Source organism: Oncorhynchus tshawytscha, linkage group LG04 (genome assembly GCF_018296145.1).
Source record: "Oncorhynchus tshawytscha isolate Ot180627B linkage group LG04, Otsh_v2.0, whole genome shotgun sequence".
NCBI classification, from domain to species: Eukaryota; Metazoa; Chordata; class Actinopteri; order Salmoniformes; family Salmonidae; genus Oncorhynchus; species Oncorhynchus tshawytscha.
This window is the reverse complement of record NC_056432.1, coordinates 42,310,375-42,325,032: the sequence shown is the minus strand read 5'-3', so window position 1 is coordinate 42,325,032 and position 14,658 is coordinate 42,310,375. Positions and strand designations below refer to the sequence as shown.

General features: G+C 42.0%; 1 protein-coding gene across 1 annotated transcript in view; it reads left to right on the top strand.

Annotated features, from left to right (window-relative positions):
* ipo11 (importin 11) overlaps window positions 1–14,658 on the top strand; it is a 239,190-nt gene that overhangs the window by 137,286 nt on the left and 87,246 nt on the right. Inside the window, exon 23 of the mRNA XM_024418169.2 lies at window positions 11,294–11,454. Coding sequence (XP_024273937.1) covers window positions 11,294–11,454 — 161 coding nt within the window. The remainder of the gene's footprint in view (window positions 1–11,293; window positions 11,455–14,658) is intronic.

The window sequence follows — 14,658 nt, the reverse complement described above, 5'->3', positions numbered from 1 at the left end:
ATCTGGGTGTTCTCTTGGACAATTCGCTTCAGTAGAGTAAATGTACAGACCTCATCTACAATAAGTGTCAGCAGAGACTGTACTTTGGCAAAAACCTGGGATATTTTAATTGTTGACTGTACGATACTGACTCTGTTTTACACATATTTTATTGAGAGTATTTAAACTTTTTGTTTGTTTTTTATTTATTTTTTTATCTTTATTTAACTAGGCAAGTCAGTTAAGAACACATTCTTATTTTCAATGACGGCCTAGGAACAGTGGGTTAACTGCCTGTTCAGGGGCAGAACGACAGATTTGTACCTTGTCAGCTCGGGGATTTGAACTTGCAACCTTCCTGTTACTAGTCCAACGCTCTAACCACTAGGCTACCCTACCGCCCCACCGGTTTGGTAATGCCGCTGTCAGCCAGAAAAATATTCTGAGGATTATCACCACAGCAAGCAAGGTACTTGGAGTCAAACAGACAGGCTTAGATTAGATATTTAAGGTCAGGGCCCTCTGTAAGGCCCATAAGAAAAATGTAAGACACCCCCTGTGCCTGGATTTTGAACTACTCCCCTCTGCGTGCAGGTATAGGGCACTGCCCAGCAGCAAAAAGAGAACTAGACAAGAATTTGTGCCAGGTGTGATATCTCTCAACAGCTCAGGTTAATATTCCTATGTCTCTACTATACAGTTCTTGTCCTTGTACAGTTATGGCCAAAAGTTTTGAGAATGACACAAATATTAATTTTCACAAAGTCTGCTGCCTCAGTGTCTTTAGATATTTTTGTCAGATCTTGACACCAGGCCATTCTCCAAAAGTCTTCGCCTCGCTGTGTGTGCAGATGCACTCACACCTGCCTGCTGCCATTCCTGAGCAAGCTCTGTACTGGTCGTGCCCCGATCCCGCAGCTGAATCAACTTTAGGAGACGATCCTGGGGCTTGCTGGACTTTCTTGGGTGCCCTGAAGCCTTCTTCACAACAATTGAACCGCTCTTCTTGAAGTTCTTGATGATCCGATAAATGGTTGATTTAGGTGCAATCTTACTGGCAGCAATATCCTTGCCTTTTTTGTGCTCTTCACTCTTCATAACATTCTGGAGTATATGAAAATTGCCATCATCCAAACTGAAGCAGCAGACTTTGTGAAAATGTATATTTGTGTAATTCTCAAAACCTTTGGCCATGAATGCTTCTGCAAAAAAAAATCTAAACAGGGACAGTAGTCAGTAAAGTAAGGATGTGACTGTCATGAACTTTGGATGACGCTAATAATTGCAATGCGTTCGGGAAGTGTTCAGACATTTTCCACGTTTTTACGTTACAGCCTTATTCTTTTTCCTTCTCGTCAATTTACATATAATACTCCATAATGACGAAGCAAAAACAGTTTTTTATAAATGTTTGCTAATTTATAAAAATTAAATAAACATTTACGTAAATATTCATACCCTTTACTCAGTACTTTGTTGAATATCCTTTGGCAGTGATCACAGCCTCGAGTCTTCTTGGGTATGACACTACAAGCTTGGCGCACCTGTATTTGGGGAGTTTCTCCCATTTTTCTCTGCAGATCCTCTCAAGCTCTGTCAGATTGGATGGGGAGCGTCGTTGCACAGCTATTTTCAGTTCTCTCCAGAGATGTTTGATCGAGTTCAAGTCCCAGCTCTGGCTGGGCCACTCAAGGACATTCAGAGACTTGTCCCGAAGCCACTCCTGCGTTGTCTTGGCTGTGTGCTTAAGTTCGTTGTCCTGTTGTAAGGTGAACCTTTGCCCCAGTCTGAGGTTCTGAGCACTCTGGAGCAGGTTTTCATTCAGGATCTCTCTTTACTTTGCTCCGGTCATCTTTCCCTCGATCCTGACTAGTCTCCCAGTCCCTGCAACTGAAAAACATCCCCACAGCATGATGCTGCCACTACCATGCTTCACCGTAGGTATGGTGCCAGGTTTCCTCCAGACTTGACGTTTCGCATTCAGGCCAAAAAGATCCATTTTGGTTTCATCAGAGTCGTTTAGGTGCCTTTGGTAAAACTCCAAGAGGGCTGTCATGTGCCTTTTTCTGAGGAGTGGCTTCCGTCTGGCCAATGCCATAAAGGCCTGATTGGTGGAGTGCTGCAGAGATGGTTGTCATTCTGGAAGGTTCTCCCATTAGGTTTTTGGGTTGGGTTCTTGGTCACCAACCTGACCAAGGCCCTTCTCCCCTGATTGCTCAGTTTGACCGGGAGGCCAGCTCCAAGAAGAGTCTTGGTGTTTCCAAACTTTTTCCATTTAAGAATGATGGAGGTCACTGTGTTCTTAGGGATCTTCAATGTTGCATAAATGTTTTGGTACCCTTCCTTAAGTCTGTGCCTCAACACAATTCTGTCTCAGAGCTCTACGGACAATTTCTTCGACCTCATGGCTTGTTTTCTGCTCTGACATGCACTGTCAACTGTGGGACTTTTATATAGACAGTCGTGTGCCTTACCAGATCATGTTCAATCAAGTTGTAGAAACATCTCATGGATGATCAATGGACATAGGATGCACCTGAGCTCAATTTTGAGTCTCATAGCAAAGGGTCTGAATACTTAAATAGGTAAATAATTTATTTCTGGTTTTATTTGTAATAAATGTACAACAAATGTTACGCTTTTCCATTATGGGATATTGCGTGTAGATTGAGATTTTTTTTATTTGATTAGAATAAGGCTGTAAAGTAACAACATGTGGAAGAAGGGAAGGGGTCTGAATACTTTCCAAATACACTGTATGCTGTGGTTGATGTATTAAACCACCCAGATGCATCAAAACAGTCATCCTTCTGAACTAAGCTGCATGACTGGAGGGAAACTGCTCAGGGATGTCACCATGAGGTGATTTTAACATTGCTACGGAGTTCCGTGTCTGTGATGGGAGAAAACTGAGGATGGTCAACAACATAGTAGTGAGTGACTCCACAATAAACTAAATGACAGAGTGAAAAGTAAAATACAAATATAAACAATTTTTTAAAAATCAAATCATCCATCCTGTATGCAACAAGGCACTAAACTTCCTGGCCTTAATGCAAACGCAACACATCACTGAGTAACTCCTTATTTTCAAGTATCTCCTTATTTTCAAGCATGGTGGTGACTGCATCATGGTATGGGTATGCTTGATATTGGCAAAGACTAAAATAAAAAGAAACAGGATGGAGTTAAGCACAAGTAAAATCCTTTACCCCAGCAACTGGGAGAGGAATTTACCTTTCGGCAGGGAAATAACATATTCCACAATCCAGGTGTGCAAAGCTGTAATCACTGCCAATGGTGTTTCTAACATGAATTATACAACGGGTGGGGCTAATCCTGAATGCTGATTGGTTAATACCGTATTCCTGGTGTCTATTTCACGTTAAAATGCCTATTTCTCTGTTCCATCTGACTGTGGAATCCACTGTCTCAGCCCAGCCAGGGAATTTATAAACTTGATTTCCACTATAGAAAGCATCTTGACATTATCTCACATTTTGTTTTAGACTAGTATTTAGTTTTCAGCAGAGGAGATTTGTATAAAACTTGCTGTCTCTCTCCGGTATTTGCAACATTGTTCCAATATTCAAATTCGACCTCCAGCTCTCCCATAGCAATGAACATGTCAAGACGAGACTGACCAAAAGGCAGCGCTTCTCAGCATGTCGAAATCATGAATCACCTGGCATCATTTTTATGCATAGAAAGAAATGTCAATTGAAAAAAGTTTAAATGAAATGAAGTGCAGCTAGTTTGCAGTCTTTCCAGCTTCAGTTTGAATTGATTTTGTTAGCTGTGTTGTTGGCTAGCTCCTCTGAACATTTTGTCCTGCCGAGTGAGCATACTTTCTATGCCAGGTGAAATCGCACCTCAATAGCTCATTGTTATGGATGTATCCAAATAAATGTCACTAGAAAACTGCAAATGCAACACTTTGCAGTTATTCTGGCATATTCTGCACTTTTTGACATGACTTTAAGTTAGCTAGCAACCAAGGGATAAGAATGTTGCCAGCCGGTATGGCAATGGAAAATTTAGAACGAATGACTGGGTCGTGTCCATAGATGCAGAACAAAAAGACTGAACGACTGGGTTGCGTCTCTGGCAACCGAAGCGTTGGCACTAATGACCAGCCGGCTTGTGTAGCGACCCTCGATTTGTGTCAGAACTATCTTGTGGATGGATGAAATAGTGTGAATAAATTCATCAAAAGAATGTCATTTTATTAGTATCTTTACCCCTTTTTCTCCCCAATTTCGTGATATCCAATTGGTAGTTAGTCTTGTCCCATCACTGCAACTCCCGTACGGACTCTGGAAAGGTGAAGGTCGAGAGCCATGTGTCCTCTGAAACACGACCCTGCCAAGCCGCACTGCCACTTGACACACTGCTCGCTTAACACGGAAGCCAGCCACACTGTTTCAACGCGCATGTGCCCGCACCGCCACAAGGAGTCGCTAGAGTGCGATGGGACAAGGACATCCTGGCCGGCCAAACCCTCCCGACGCTGGGCCAATTGTGTGCCGCCTCTTGGGTCTCCCGGTCGTGGCCGGCTGCGACACCACCTGGCATCGAACCTGGGTCTGTAGTAATGCCTCAAGCCTTAGACTGCTGCGCCACTCTGTAGTCACAAAATAACGTTTTTAACGAAAATGTCAATCATTAGTTTAATATGTTGGTAACCCATTGTATAAAAGTGATAATGGCTTCAAAGCCGTTGTTTGGAGGATATATTGGCTCGGTTTGCCAAATTCATCTCGGGCCTAAGACCCATGCTAATATATCCTCCAAACACCGGCTTCTCGGGCATTATCCCTTAATTGACTCGGGTGAATACTTATCAAATCAAGGTAATATTAGTGTTTTTTATTTTATCATTTTTATTCCACTTTGACATTAGAGTTTTGTGTAGATTGCTGACATTTTTATCCCAATGGGTGGGTCTGGGCCCACGCGTGCCTATGCCCCTGTAACAACAGCACTGCTTGAAAAATAGCCCCTCAGATCCCACCCACTCAGATCTACAAATGCTCTTTACTTGTTCCAAACAATAAATTATTTGTCTTTTTACCTAAAAATGCAAACACCATTATATATAATTCATAGCAAGCAGTGCACTGGTTTAGTTAGATTTTATTAAATATATAGTGACCTGTAATGACATTAACTGTCACGTGATGGATTGCCAAAAAGAAGTAACTGAAAGCCACACCCCCAATAAGCCACCGAATATGACTGCATTGAGGGATATGTCACTGCTTCTATGGCTATATTTAATGTATTTATTTAACCCTTATTTTACCAGGTAAGTTAACTGAGGATCATTTACAGCAATGACCTGGGGAATAGTTACAGGGAGGGATGATTGAGCCAATTGGGAGCTGGAGATGATTGGGGCGGCAGGGTAGCCTAGTGGTTAGAGTGTTGGACTAGTAACCGGAAGGTTGCAAGTTCAAACCCCCGAGCTGACAAGGTACAAATCTGTTGTTCTGCCCCTGCATAGGCAGTTAACCCGCTGTTCCTAAGCCGTCATTGAAAATAAGAATTTGTTCTTAACTGACTTGCCTAGTTAAATAAAGGTAAAATAAATTGGGGGAGAGCCAGATTGGGGAATTTAGCCAGGACACCGGGGTTAACACCCCTACTCTTACGATAAGTGCCATGGTGTCTTTAGTGACCACAAAGAGTCGGGACACCCGTTTAGCATCCTACCCGATAAACTACACCCTACACAGGGTACTGTCCCCATCACTTCACTGGGGCATTGGGAGATTAGTTTGCTTTTTTTACCAGAGGAAAGAATCACAAAACATACCCTGCGTGGTAGCACAGAACAGCAGTACAAAAACAGTACAGCAGTAAAAACCAGCTAATCAGTTTAGAGTCCCATTTACAATAGAAGTTATTGTTTTCTAATCCATTTTTGGATTAATAAATTCTGTTGCACGTTAAAGCGATAATTCTTTCAGACATCGATAATGTTTCTTTATTTTGTTGCCGTGGTCACCTGCGCCTGCCGTCCTCATGTGAACACTCTTGCCGCTTTGACTAGAGAGACAAATGGCGTACTAGGCGGGGAACTCTGCTCTATTCCGCTGGCTGTCTGAAAAGCGCTTAAGAGTAACTTACATTTGACCTGGATTTCAGAGTTTATTTAAATAGCTCATATAGCTCTATATGTAATATATTGATGATAGGAAGGAATGTCTAGATCTATTCATGTTTAATGGGCATAGTGAGTACTGTAGAGCCGTGTCTCTGGAGGCCAATGTGGTTAAGTGAGTGTTAGATCATGCATAATTGGAATGGATTTGCATGGGATTAGTAGCAACTCCATGACTGTGTACTTAGGGAAGGTGCCTAGCCTTATCGCTAGTGGTGATTATGTGTATGTACGTGATGTGTATGAAGTGGCCAGTGTACATAATCAATTAGCTAATTATCTAGTCGGACACATTCACTCGCCAAGCTCATAGGTCATACAGTGCCTTCAGAACGTATTCATACCCCTCAACTTATTACACATTTTGTAACTAAATAGTTTAAATTGATTAAATATATATTTTTTAATTCAAGTTTAATACAATTTTTTTTCAAGTATTCACACCCCTGACTCAATACATGATAGAATCACCATTGGCAGCGATTAGAGCTTAGAGTCATTGTGGGTAAGTCTCTAAGAGCATTGCACACCTCGAGGGTACAATATTTGCACATTATTATTAAAAAGATTCTTCAAGCTCTGTCAAGTTGGTTGTTGATCATTGCTAGACAGCCATTTAAGTAGATTTAAGTCAACACTAACTAGGCCACTCAGAAACATATGTCGTCTTGGTACGCAACTCTTGGTACGCAGTGTATATTTGGCATGGCGTTTTAGGTTATTGTCCTGCTGAAAGTAGATTTTTTTCTCCTAGTATCTGTTGTAACCAGGTTTTCCTCTGCTTGTGCTCAGCTCTGTTCCGTTTCCTTTTTATCCTAAAAAAACAACCTCTGTAGTCCTTGCCGATGACAAGCATAGCCATAACATGCTTAAAAAGTTAATTTCTTTGCCATGATCTTTGCAGTTTTACTTTAGTGCCTTATTGCAAAACAGGATGCATGTTTTGGATTGTTTTTATTCTGTACAGGCTTCCTTCTTTTCACTCTGTCATTTGGGTTATTATTGTGGAGTAATTACAAAGTTGTTGATCCATTCTCAGGAGAAAGCTATCACAGCCATTAAACTCTAACTGTTTTAAAGTCACCATTTGCCTCATGGTGAAATTCCTGATCAGTTTTCTTCCTCTCCGGCAACTGAGTTAGGATGGACGTCTGTATCTTTGTATCGACTGGTTGTGTTGATGCACCTTCCAAAGTGTAATTAATAACTTCACCATGCTCCAAGGGATATACATTTATATTTTTACCCATCTGCCAATGGATGCCCTTTGCGAGGCATTGGAAAACCTCCCTGGTCTTTGGGACTGAATCTCTGTTTGAAATTCGCTGCTCGGCTGAGGGACCTTACATATAATTGTATGTTTATGCTACCGAGAGGAGGTACTCATTCAATGTCAAACACTGTTTTTGTCCATGCAACTTATTGTGACTTTTTAAGCAAATGTATACTCCTGAACTTAATTACACTTTGACATTATGGGGTATTATGTGTAGGCCAGTGACACAAAATCTCAATTGAATCAATTTCCAATTCCGGTTGTAACACAACAAAATGTTAACGTTTCAAGGGTTGTGAATACTTTCTGAAGACACTTTAAATATTCATGTAGCTATCAGGGTTGAGATGCTGACTAAAAAGCTGCCTTGCATACATTATCATCATTAACAACATGTGCAGAGAGCAGATGCTATGAAATACATTGCCCAAATTTACAACCTGTGCATAGCCCGCGAGCCCATTCAATCCAGTCCTGGGGAGGTTTGAGTTCAAAACAAAAGATTGGGGAAATGTATTATTTTATTTACAAATAACTGACCTTTTGAAAAACAAATATGTCTGGAAAGAAATCTGGCGGCCCTCCACTGAATTTTGAAAACCCTGATGTGGCCCTCGAGCCAAAATGATTTGCCACTTACACTACGAATGCATTATTACTTGTAGCTTGAATGGGAATGAGCATTTGGATTCAATGGCAATACATCTTTGCCATCTTACCACTCTTTCTTACAGGAAATGTAGGATTTGTACATTCACATATTAATTTCCTTTTTTATCCAGGTTAGAAGTGCCCTTGATATCTATCGCTCACTGCTTTGAGAATAGAGGTAGTCCACAAGCGAACTAAACTGGCCTATACTACATCTCTGTAAGAGAGATTCGGACAACTAGGCTAATGTCATCCAACAACAATAACCTACAAAGTGTAGGGGAGGTTTATTTCTTTGTTAATTCACCTTATGACACGTGCCAACAAGGGCGCATCCAATTTTTTTGTGATTATTTTCCTCCTTCCGGTCCATTCCCAAACGAGAAAAATGTTGTTAAATACGAATAAAATGTGTCATAACTATTAAATAACATGCATAGAATTTGAAATGTATGTTCACTCATATATCCCTTTCATACACTGACCAAATTCCCACTATTTTACCATGCCTACTGATATTTATAAAAGTGGTATACCTGCAAGAAAGGGGTTCATACAAACATTTCCTTATGCTTGTGCTTCTGTCGGAACTAGAAGCACAAGCATTACGCTACACTCGCAATAACATCTACTAACCATGTGTATGTGACTAATAAAATGGGATTTGATATTTTTATAGGTAACATACCTCATCTTCTGTCTGAAATTGGTAATAGAGAATGCCTTGTGTTGTTAGCTTTGTGGCACAACAGATTCCAAATATCCTAATGTTATCTACATTCAACATATCGGCACGGTTTAAATTTTTTCTAATACGCTAACTAGCTAACACCACCATTCATTCTCTGTGAGAATGCTAATGCTAACTGACGATGGCTTCTGAGTAATATACCACGTGGAAAAAAACATTGACATTTTTTTGTAATATTTTCCCTCAACATAAAATTAACATATCTGTCAAATTCTGTTCACATAATTTAATAGTTTTGACAAATATAATAAATATTTAACAAAGTTTTACTTGTTTGCCAATCGGCCGGAAGGAGGAAAAGAATCACGTTTGATCAAGAACTGGATCAAGTGGGTGGGGCGTCAAAATCTGGAAAGATATTTATTTTAAATGATTGATTGTTGCGAACAGAATTTGATTCCACCGATAACTTCAACCCAAAGTGAGTCTGTCTGCAGTGTGACATAGGCTTGAAGTGGTACCAATCAATTTGCCGGAGTGGCCTACACTAGGTCCCTATAGGTCCTGGGAAAAATTCCAAATTAGTGCACTATAAAGGACACAACCTTAGTATCTGGTAGGTGAGTCTCATAGAATGATGTATGATTTGTATCTGATATAGTCAGACCCTTGAGAAGAGCATGTCGGTCTATAACTTTCCTATTTCTTGATTAGCAGATAGGATACACAGATGTAAACAAAATATCCTTGAGTGGGAGCAAAGTGCTGTCTACTGGATAGTGAGAGCTTGTTTTAGGGGGCTTACAGAAGAGCCCAGAGAGGGAAATAGACCGACAGCATGAGAGGACAAATTCTGGGAAGGGAGGAGGGGATTTGAAAGGGTAAGAGGTGTGTGTTTCTGGGGATGCAAGCAGACTGCTATTCCAGGCGTTAGGAGCGGTAACCCTGTCACTTCACATTACCGTCAGAGACAAGCTTCCTCTATGTGTGTGTGTGTTGGGGGTTGGATCAGCCACCATGACACTCCACATCACTGTTAAATTGAGCTCCTCGCGGCAATCTAGGAAGAGTTTGCTGACACATACACACACACCAGTATGGCTCTGTGGCTGTGGTCAGTTTAGTTATTGCACATATATGGAAAGAAACCCTGTCAAAAGCAGCTCTTACAAGCCCACAGTGAGTCACATGATAAACAACAGGGTTACAGTAGCTGGGCTCCCTAATGATTAGTAAAGGTTCGTCATTAATCCCATCATCATGTATTTCTCATTTATATGTTAATTCCTAGTGGCTTGAATACTGTCTGGGAGTAGCTAGGTTCCATAATGATTAGTAAAGGTTCATCATTAACCCTTTACTCATGTATTTCTCATTTACATTTGAGTTCCCTAGTGGCTTGAATTGTTAAAAATATGCAGATTTCCGTATCAATTTCAATTAGATTTATTGATTGCTTTGTTGTATAGGTTTTACTTTGTCTCATCAATGTCCTGTCGTTTGCTCCTTTTCTGTGGCGAGATGCAGGTTCTCTTGATAGGATTAAGGCTCCTAAGGGTCCGTCCCAATAGGCACCCTATTCCCTATAAATGCACTACTTTTGACCAGAGTCCTATGGGCCCTGGTCAACGGTAGTGCACTATACATAGGGAATAGGGTGCCATTGGGGACTCAGCCCCGTTCCACTATACCTTTCTGCGCGGATTAAGACTTAGGGCTGAACAGAGTAAAGAAAATGTCAATAATAATTTACATGAAAATATGATTGTTGGTGATTAGACAAGTTTGTTACACATAATTGATCAGCGCTAATAATCCAGAAACATAAACACACAGCTGGAGTCTCTACCTCTTGATGGTTTGTGTTTGCTTCAATCACTGAACTGAAAAACTCCATCACTAATCAGGTAGATGTGGAAAACACACGGGTGGGAAAACACCAGGGACTCAGGCCTAACGACTATATATCTCTCTAGAAGTGATTCAATGCTAATAATAATGTTTGTTATGCTGCCAGTGTAAGTAGAGGGTGTGTTTGAATCATTTAGATGTTATGTTGGAGAATGTATTTATCATATTAACCCGCATGGTGCTGTAGTTAGGCAGGCTTGCAGGAGTGTGGCGTCTTGCTCGACTTAGCAACAGTTATTTTATTGTTATTTATTTAACCAGGAAGTTTTGGGTTTCTCCAAGTGTTCTTGACTAATGTTGGATCGTGGACTGCATGACGGCGTAGTTTGTTCAAGCCCTTAGCTGTTCAAAATGTGCTAGTGAGTCAAATCATTGAGACTCACGATATCACTTGGTTCCTAGCACTGGAACGAGTCATGGATCTTGTCAGTGTATGTTGATATTCCCTGGGTCTGCTGAGGGGTGGCATCCTCAAGAGCATCCATCCCTTAGTGCCAGGCCAGCCTCTCACTGCCTGGTGAGATAGGACCTTGTACACTATAAAGAACACAGAGATTAGGAGTCTGTCTGGCTCATCTCTCTCCCTCCCTCTAATGTGATGTGTGTTTATCTGTTTCAGAGATGAGCTCAGAGAACCTGAGGACATGCTTCCAGATAGTCAACGCCTACATCTACCTGTCAGCTACTGACTTCCTACAGAACTATGCTGAGGGCCTGTGCAGATGCTTCTGTAATCTACTCAAAGATATCACCAACGAAGGACAAGTCCAAGTTCTGAAGGTTGTGTGTGTGTGTGTGTGTGTCTGTGTCTGTGCTTGTGTCTGTGCTTGTGTGCCCACGCTTGCACCCTTTTGTACATTTGTTTTCACTCGGTTTTACTCTCCATTATCGATGCGCTGGTCGGCTTTAGGAATTTAATCATGGCTTCTCTGAGAATTGTATTTCTGGGAAAACTCCACTTCTAAACCCCCCGGTGCACGTTTTGGTTTTTGCCGTAGCACTACACAGCTGATTCGAATAATCAAAGCTTGATGAGGTGGTTAACTGAATCAGGTGTGTAGTGCTAGGGCAAAAACCAAGACGTGCACCCGGGGGGGCAGGACCGAGTTTGGGAAACCCTGCTCTAGAGGAAGACAGGGATTTGTGGTTCTTGTATCCATTCTGTGATCCTGCATCCCTCTCTTCCCGAATACTATACAGTCTGGGCCTCGAGGGGAGCGGGTCGAGAGCTTCAAGTTCCTCACTGTCCACATCACTAAGGAATTAATGTGGTTCACACAACAACACAGTCTTGAACAAGGCACGACAGCGCCTCTTCCCCCCTTAGGAGGCTGAAAAGATTTGGCATGGGCACTCAGATCCTCCAAAAAGTTCTACAGCTGCACAATTGAGACTATTTTTGACTGGCTGCATCAGCGCTTGGTATGGCAACTGCTTGGCATCTGACCGCAAGGGGCTACAGAGGGTAGTGCGTATGGCCCAGTACATCACAGGGGCCAAGCTCCCTGCCATCCAAGTCCTCTATATCAGGCGGTGTCAGAGGAAGGCCCTAAAAATTGTCCGAGACACCAGTCACCCAATTTATAGACTGTTCTCTCTGCTACCGCATGGCAAGCGGTACCGGAGCACCAAGTCTGGAACCAACAGGACCCTGCACAGCTTCTTCCCCCAAGCCATAAGATAGTAAATAGTCAACCAATAGCTACTGGTACAATCTGCATCAACTCTTTTGATTCTTCACAGACTCTGCTGCTGCTGTCTATTATCTTGTTGTCTAGTCACTTTATCCCTGCCTATATGTACATATCAACTTCAATTACCTCGTACCCCTGCACATAGACTCGGTACTGGTAGCCCGTGTATATAGCCAAGTTATCGTTACTCATTGTGTATTTATTCCTCACGTTATACTTTTTTCTATTTCTCTCTCTGCATTGTAGGGAAGGGCCTATAAGTAAGCATTTTACTGTTAGTCTACAGCATTCTCACATAGGTATTCCTCTTGTCAGCAGTGTGCAGTCTTGTGGACCTATTTGCATGTGGGTCAACAGGTAGGGTGGAGGTGATATGGTCAGAAGCACTTCATGATGTATGCTAGGGCGGTAGTTGCTCAGTTACCTTAGCTTTCTTGGGAACAGGAACAATGGTGGCCATCTTGAAGCATGTGGGAACAGCAGACTGGTATAGGGACCGTAAACACCGCCAGCTGGTCTGCGCACCGGTTGTTTACGAAGCATGTGAAAAATAACATTTGCTTTGATTTGGGGGCAGTATGAACCAAGAGTAGTGTACTGCACCAGTAACTGTGCAAGGTTTTGGGGCTATATCAGCAGTGAGAGTTAACGCTGTGCTCAAATTCACACTAAAAACAACAAGCACAGTGTTACTTGAACAAAGCAACTGCCCAGTATAAGGTCACTCTAACTATACTGCCCAGTATAAGGTCACTCTAACTGTACTGCCCAGTATAAGGTCACTCTAACTGTACTGCCCAGTATAAGGTCACTCTAACTGTACTGCCCAGTATAAGGTCACTCTAACTGTACTGCCCAGTATAAGGTCACTCTAACTGTACTGCCCAGTATAAGGTCACTCTAACTGTACTGCCCAGTAGGATGTGAAGGTTGTTTCGCTCTGGGCACAGCCTGTACATAAAACAGTTCAAATGAACATTGTACAGTAATGAGAGACCAATGCTGGTTTAATCTAGCTGTGGATGAGGACTATGTTTGGTTTCCTCTTGATATCTCGGTGGGCCAAAGACTACATGTTTTTACAAAGAAACAAACAAATGAGCTCTATCTACATCTTTTCTTCACCCCCAGCCTGTGCGTACAGTATGTCCATCAGTGTAACAGGGCAGTGAGGGGAAAAACCTCTCCCTGTACCAGGAGTCAGCCTTCTGCTGTTAACATTTTATTTGATTAAATCAGAGGGAATAACAAGGCTGTGTGCTCTTTTAATACTGCATTGCTTTATTGTTTCACCCCGATAGCTAACTCCCTCCATACTTATCTCCGCTTTCTCGCTCTTCCTTTCTTTTGTTTCCCTCCTTTTCCTCTCCATCTTTGCTTCCATCCATCCATTTTAGAATTTAATGGTGCCAAACATATGGAAACCATGTTTGATTCCATTTATTCCAATCTGTTCCAGTCATTACCATGAGCCCGTCCTCTGCGTTAAAATCCCACCAGATGCCACTGGTCTCCATGTATACTGAACAAAAATGTAAATGCAACATGCAACAATTTCAAAGATTTGACTGAGTTACAGTTCATTTAAGGAAATCAGTTAATTGAAATAAATTCATTCGGCCCTAATCTGGGGATTTCACATGACTGGGCAGGGGCGCAGCCATGGGTGGGCCTGGGCGGGCATAGGCCCACCCAGTTGTCAGCCAGGCCCAGCCAATCAGAATGAGATTTTCCCCCACCAAAGGGATTTACTATAGACAGAAATAATGTGCATCACCCCCTCAGATGATCTCGCTGGTGAAGAAGCTGGATGTGAAGGTCCTGGGCTGGCGTGGTTACACATGGTCTGCGGTTGTGAGGCCGGTTGGACGTACTGTCAAATTCTGTAAAACAACGTTGGAAGTGGCTTGTGGTAGAGAAATTCTCTGGCGGTGATTCCTGCAGTCATGCCAATTGCACACTCCCTTAAAACTTTAGACATCTGTAGCATTGTGTTGTGACAAAACTGCACATTTTAAAGTGCCATTTTATTGGCCGCAGCACAATGTGCACCTGTGTAAGGACCGTGCTGTTTAATCAGCTTCTTGATATGCTACACCTGTCAAGTGGATGGATTATCTTGGCAATGAGAAATGCTCACTAACAGGAATGTAAACAAATTTGTGCACAAAATGTGAGCGAAATAAGCTTTTTGTGCGTATGGAACATTTCTGGCCTCTTAGCTCATGAAACATTGGACCAACACTTTACATGTTGCATTTATATTTTTGTTCAGTATATACTTGGTCAT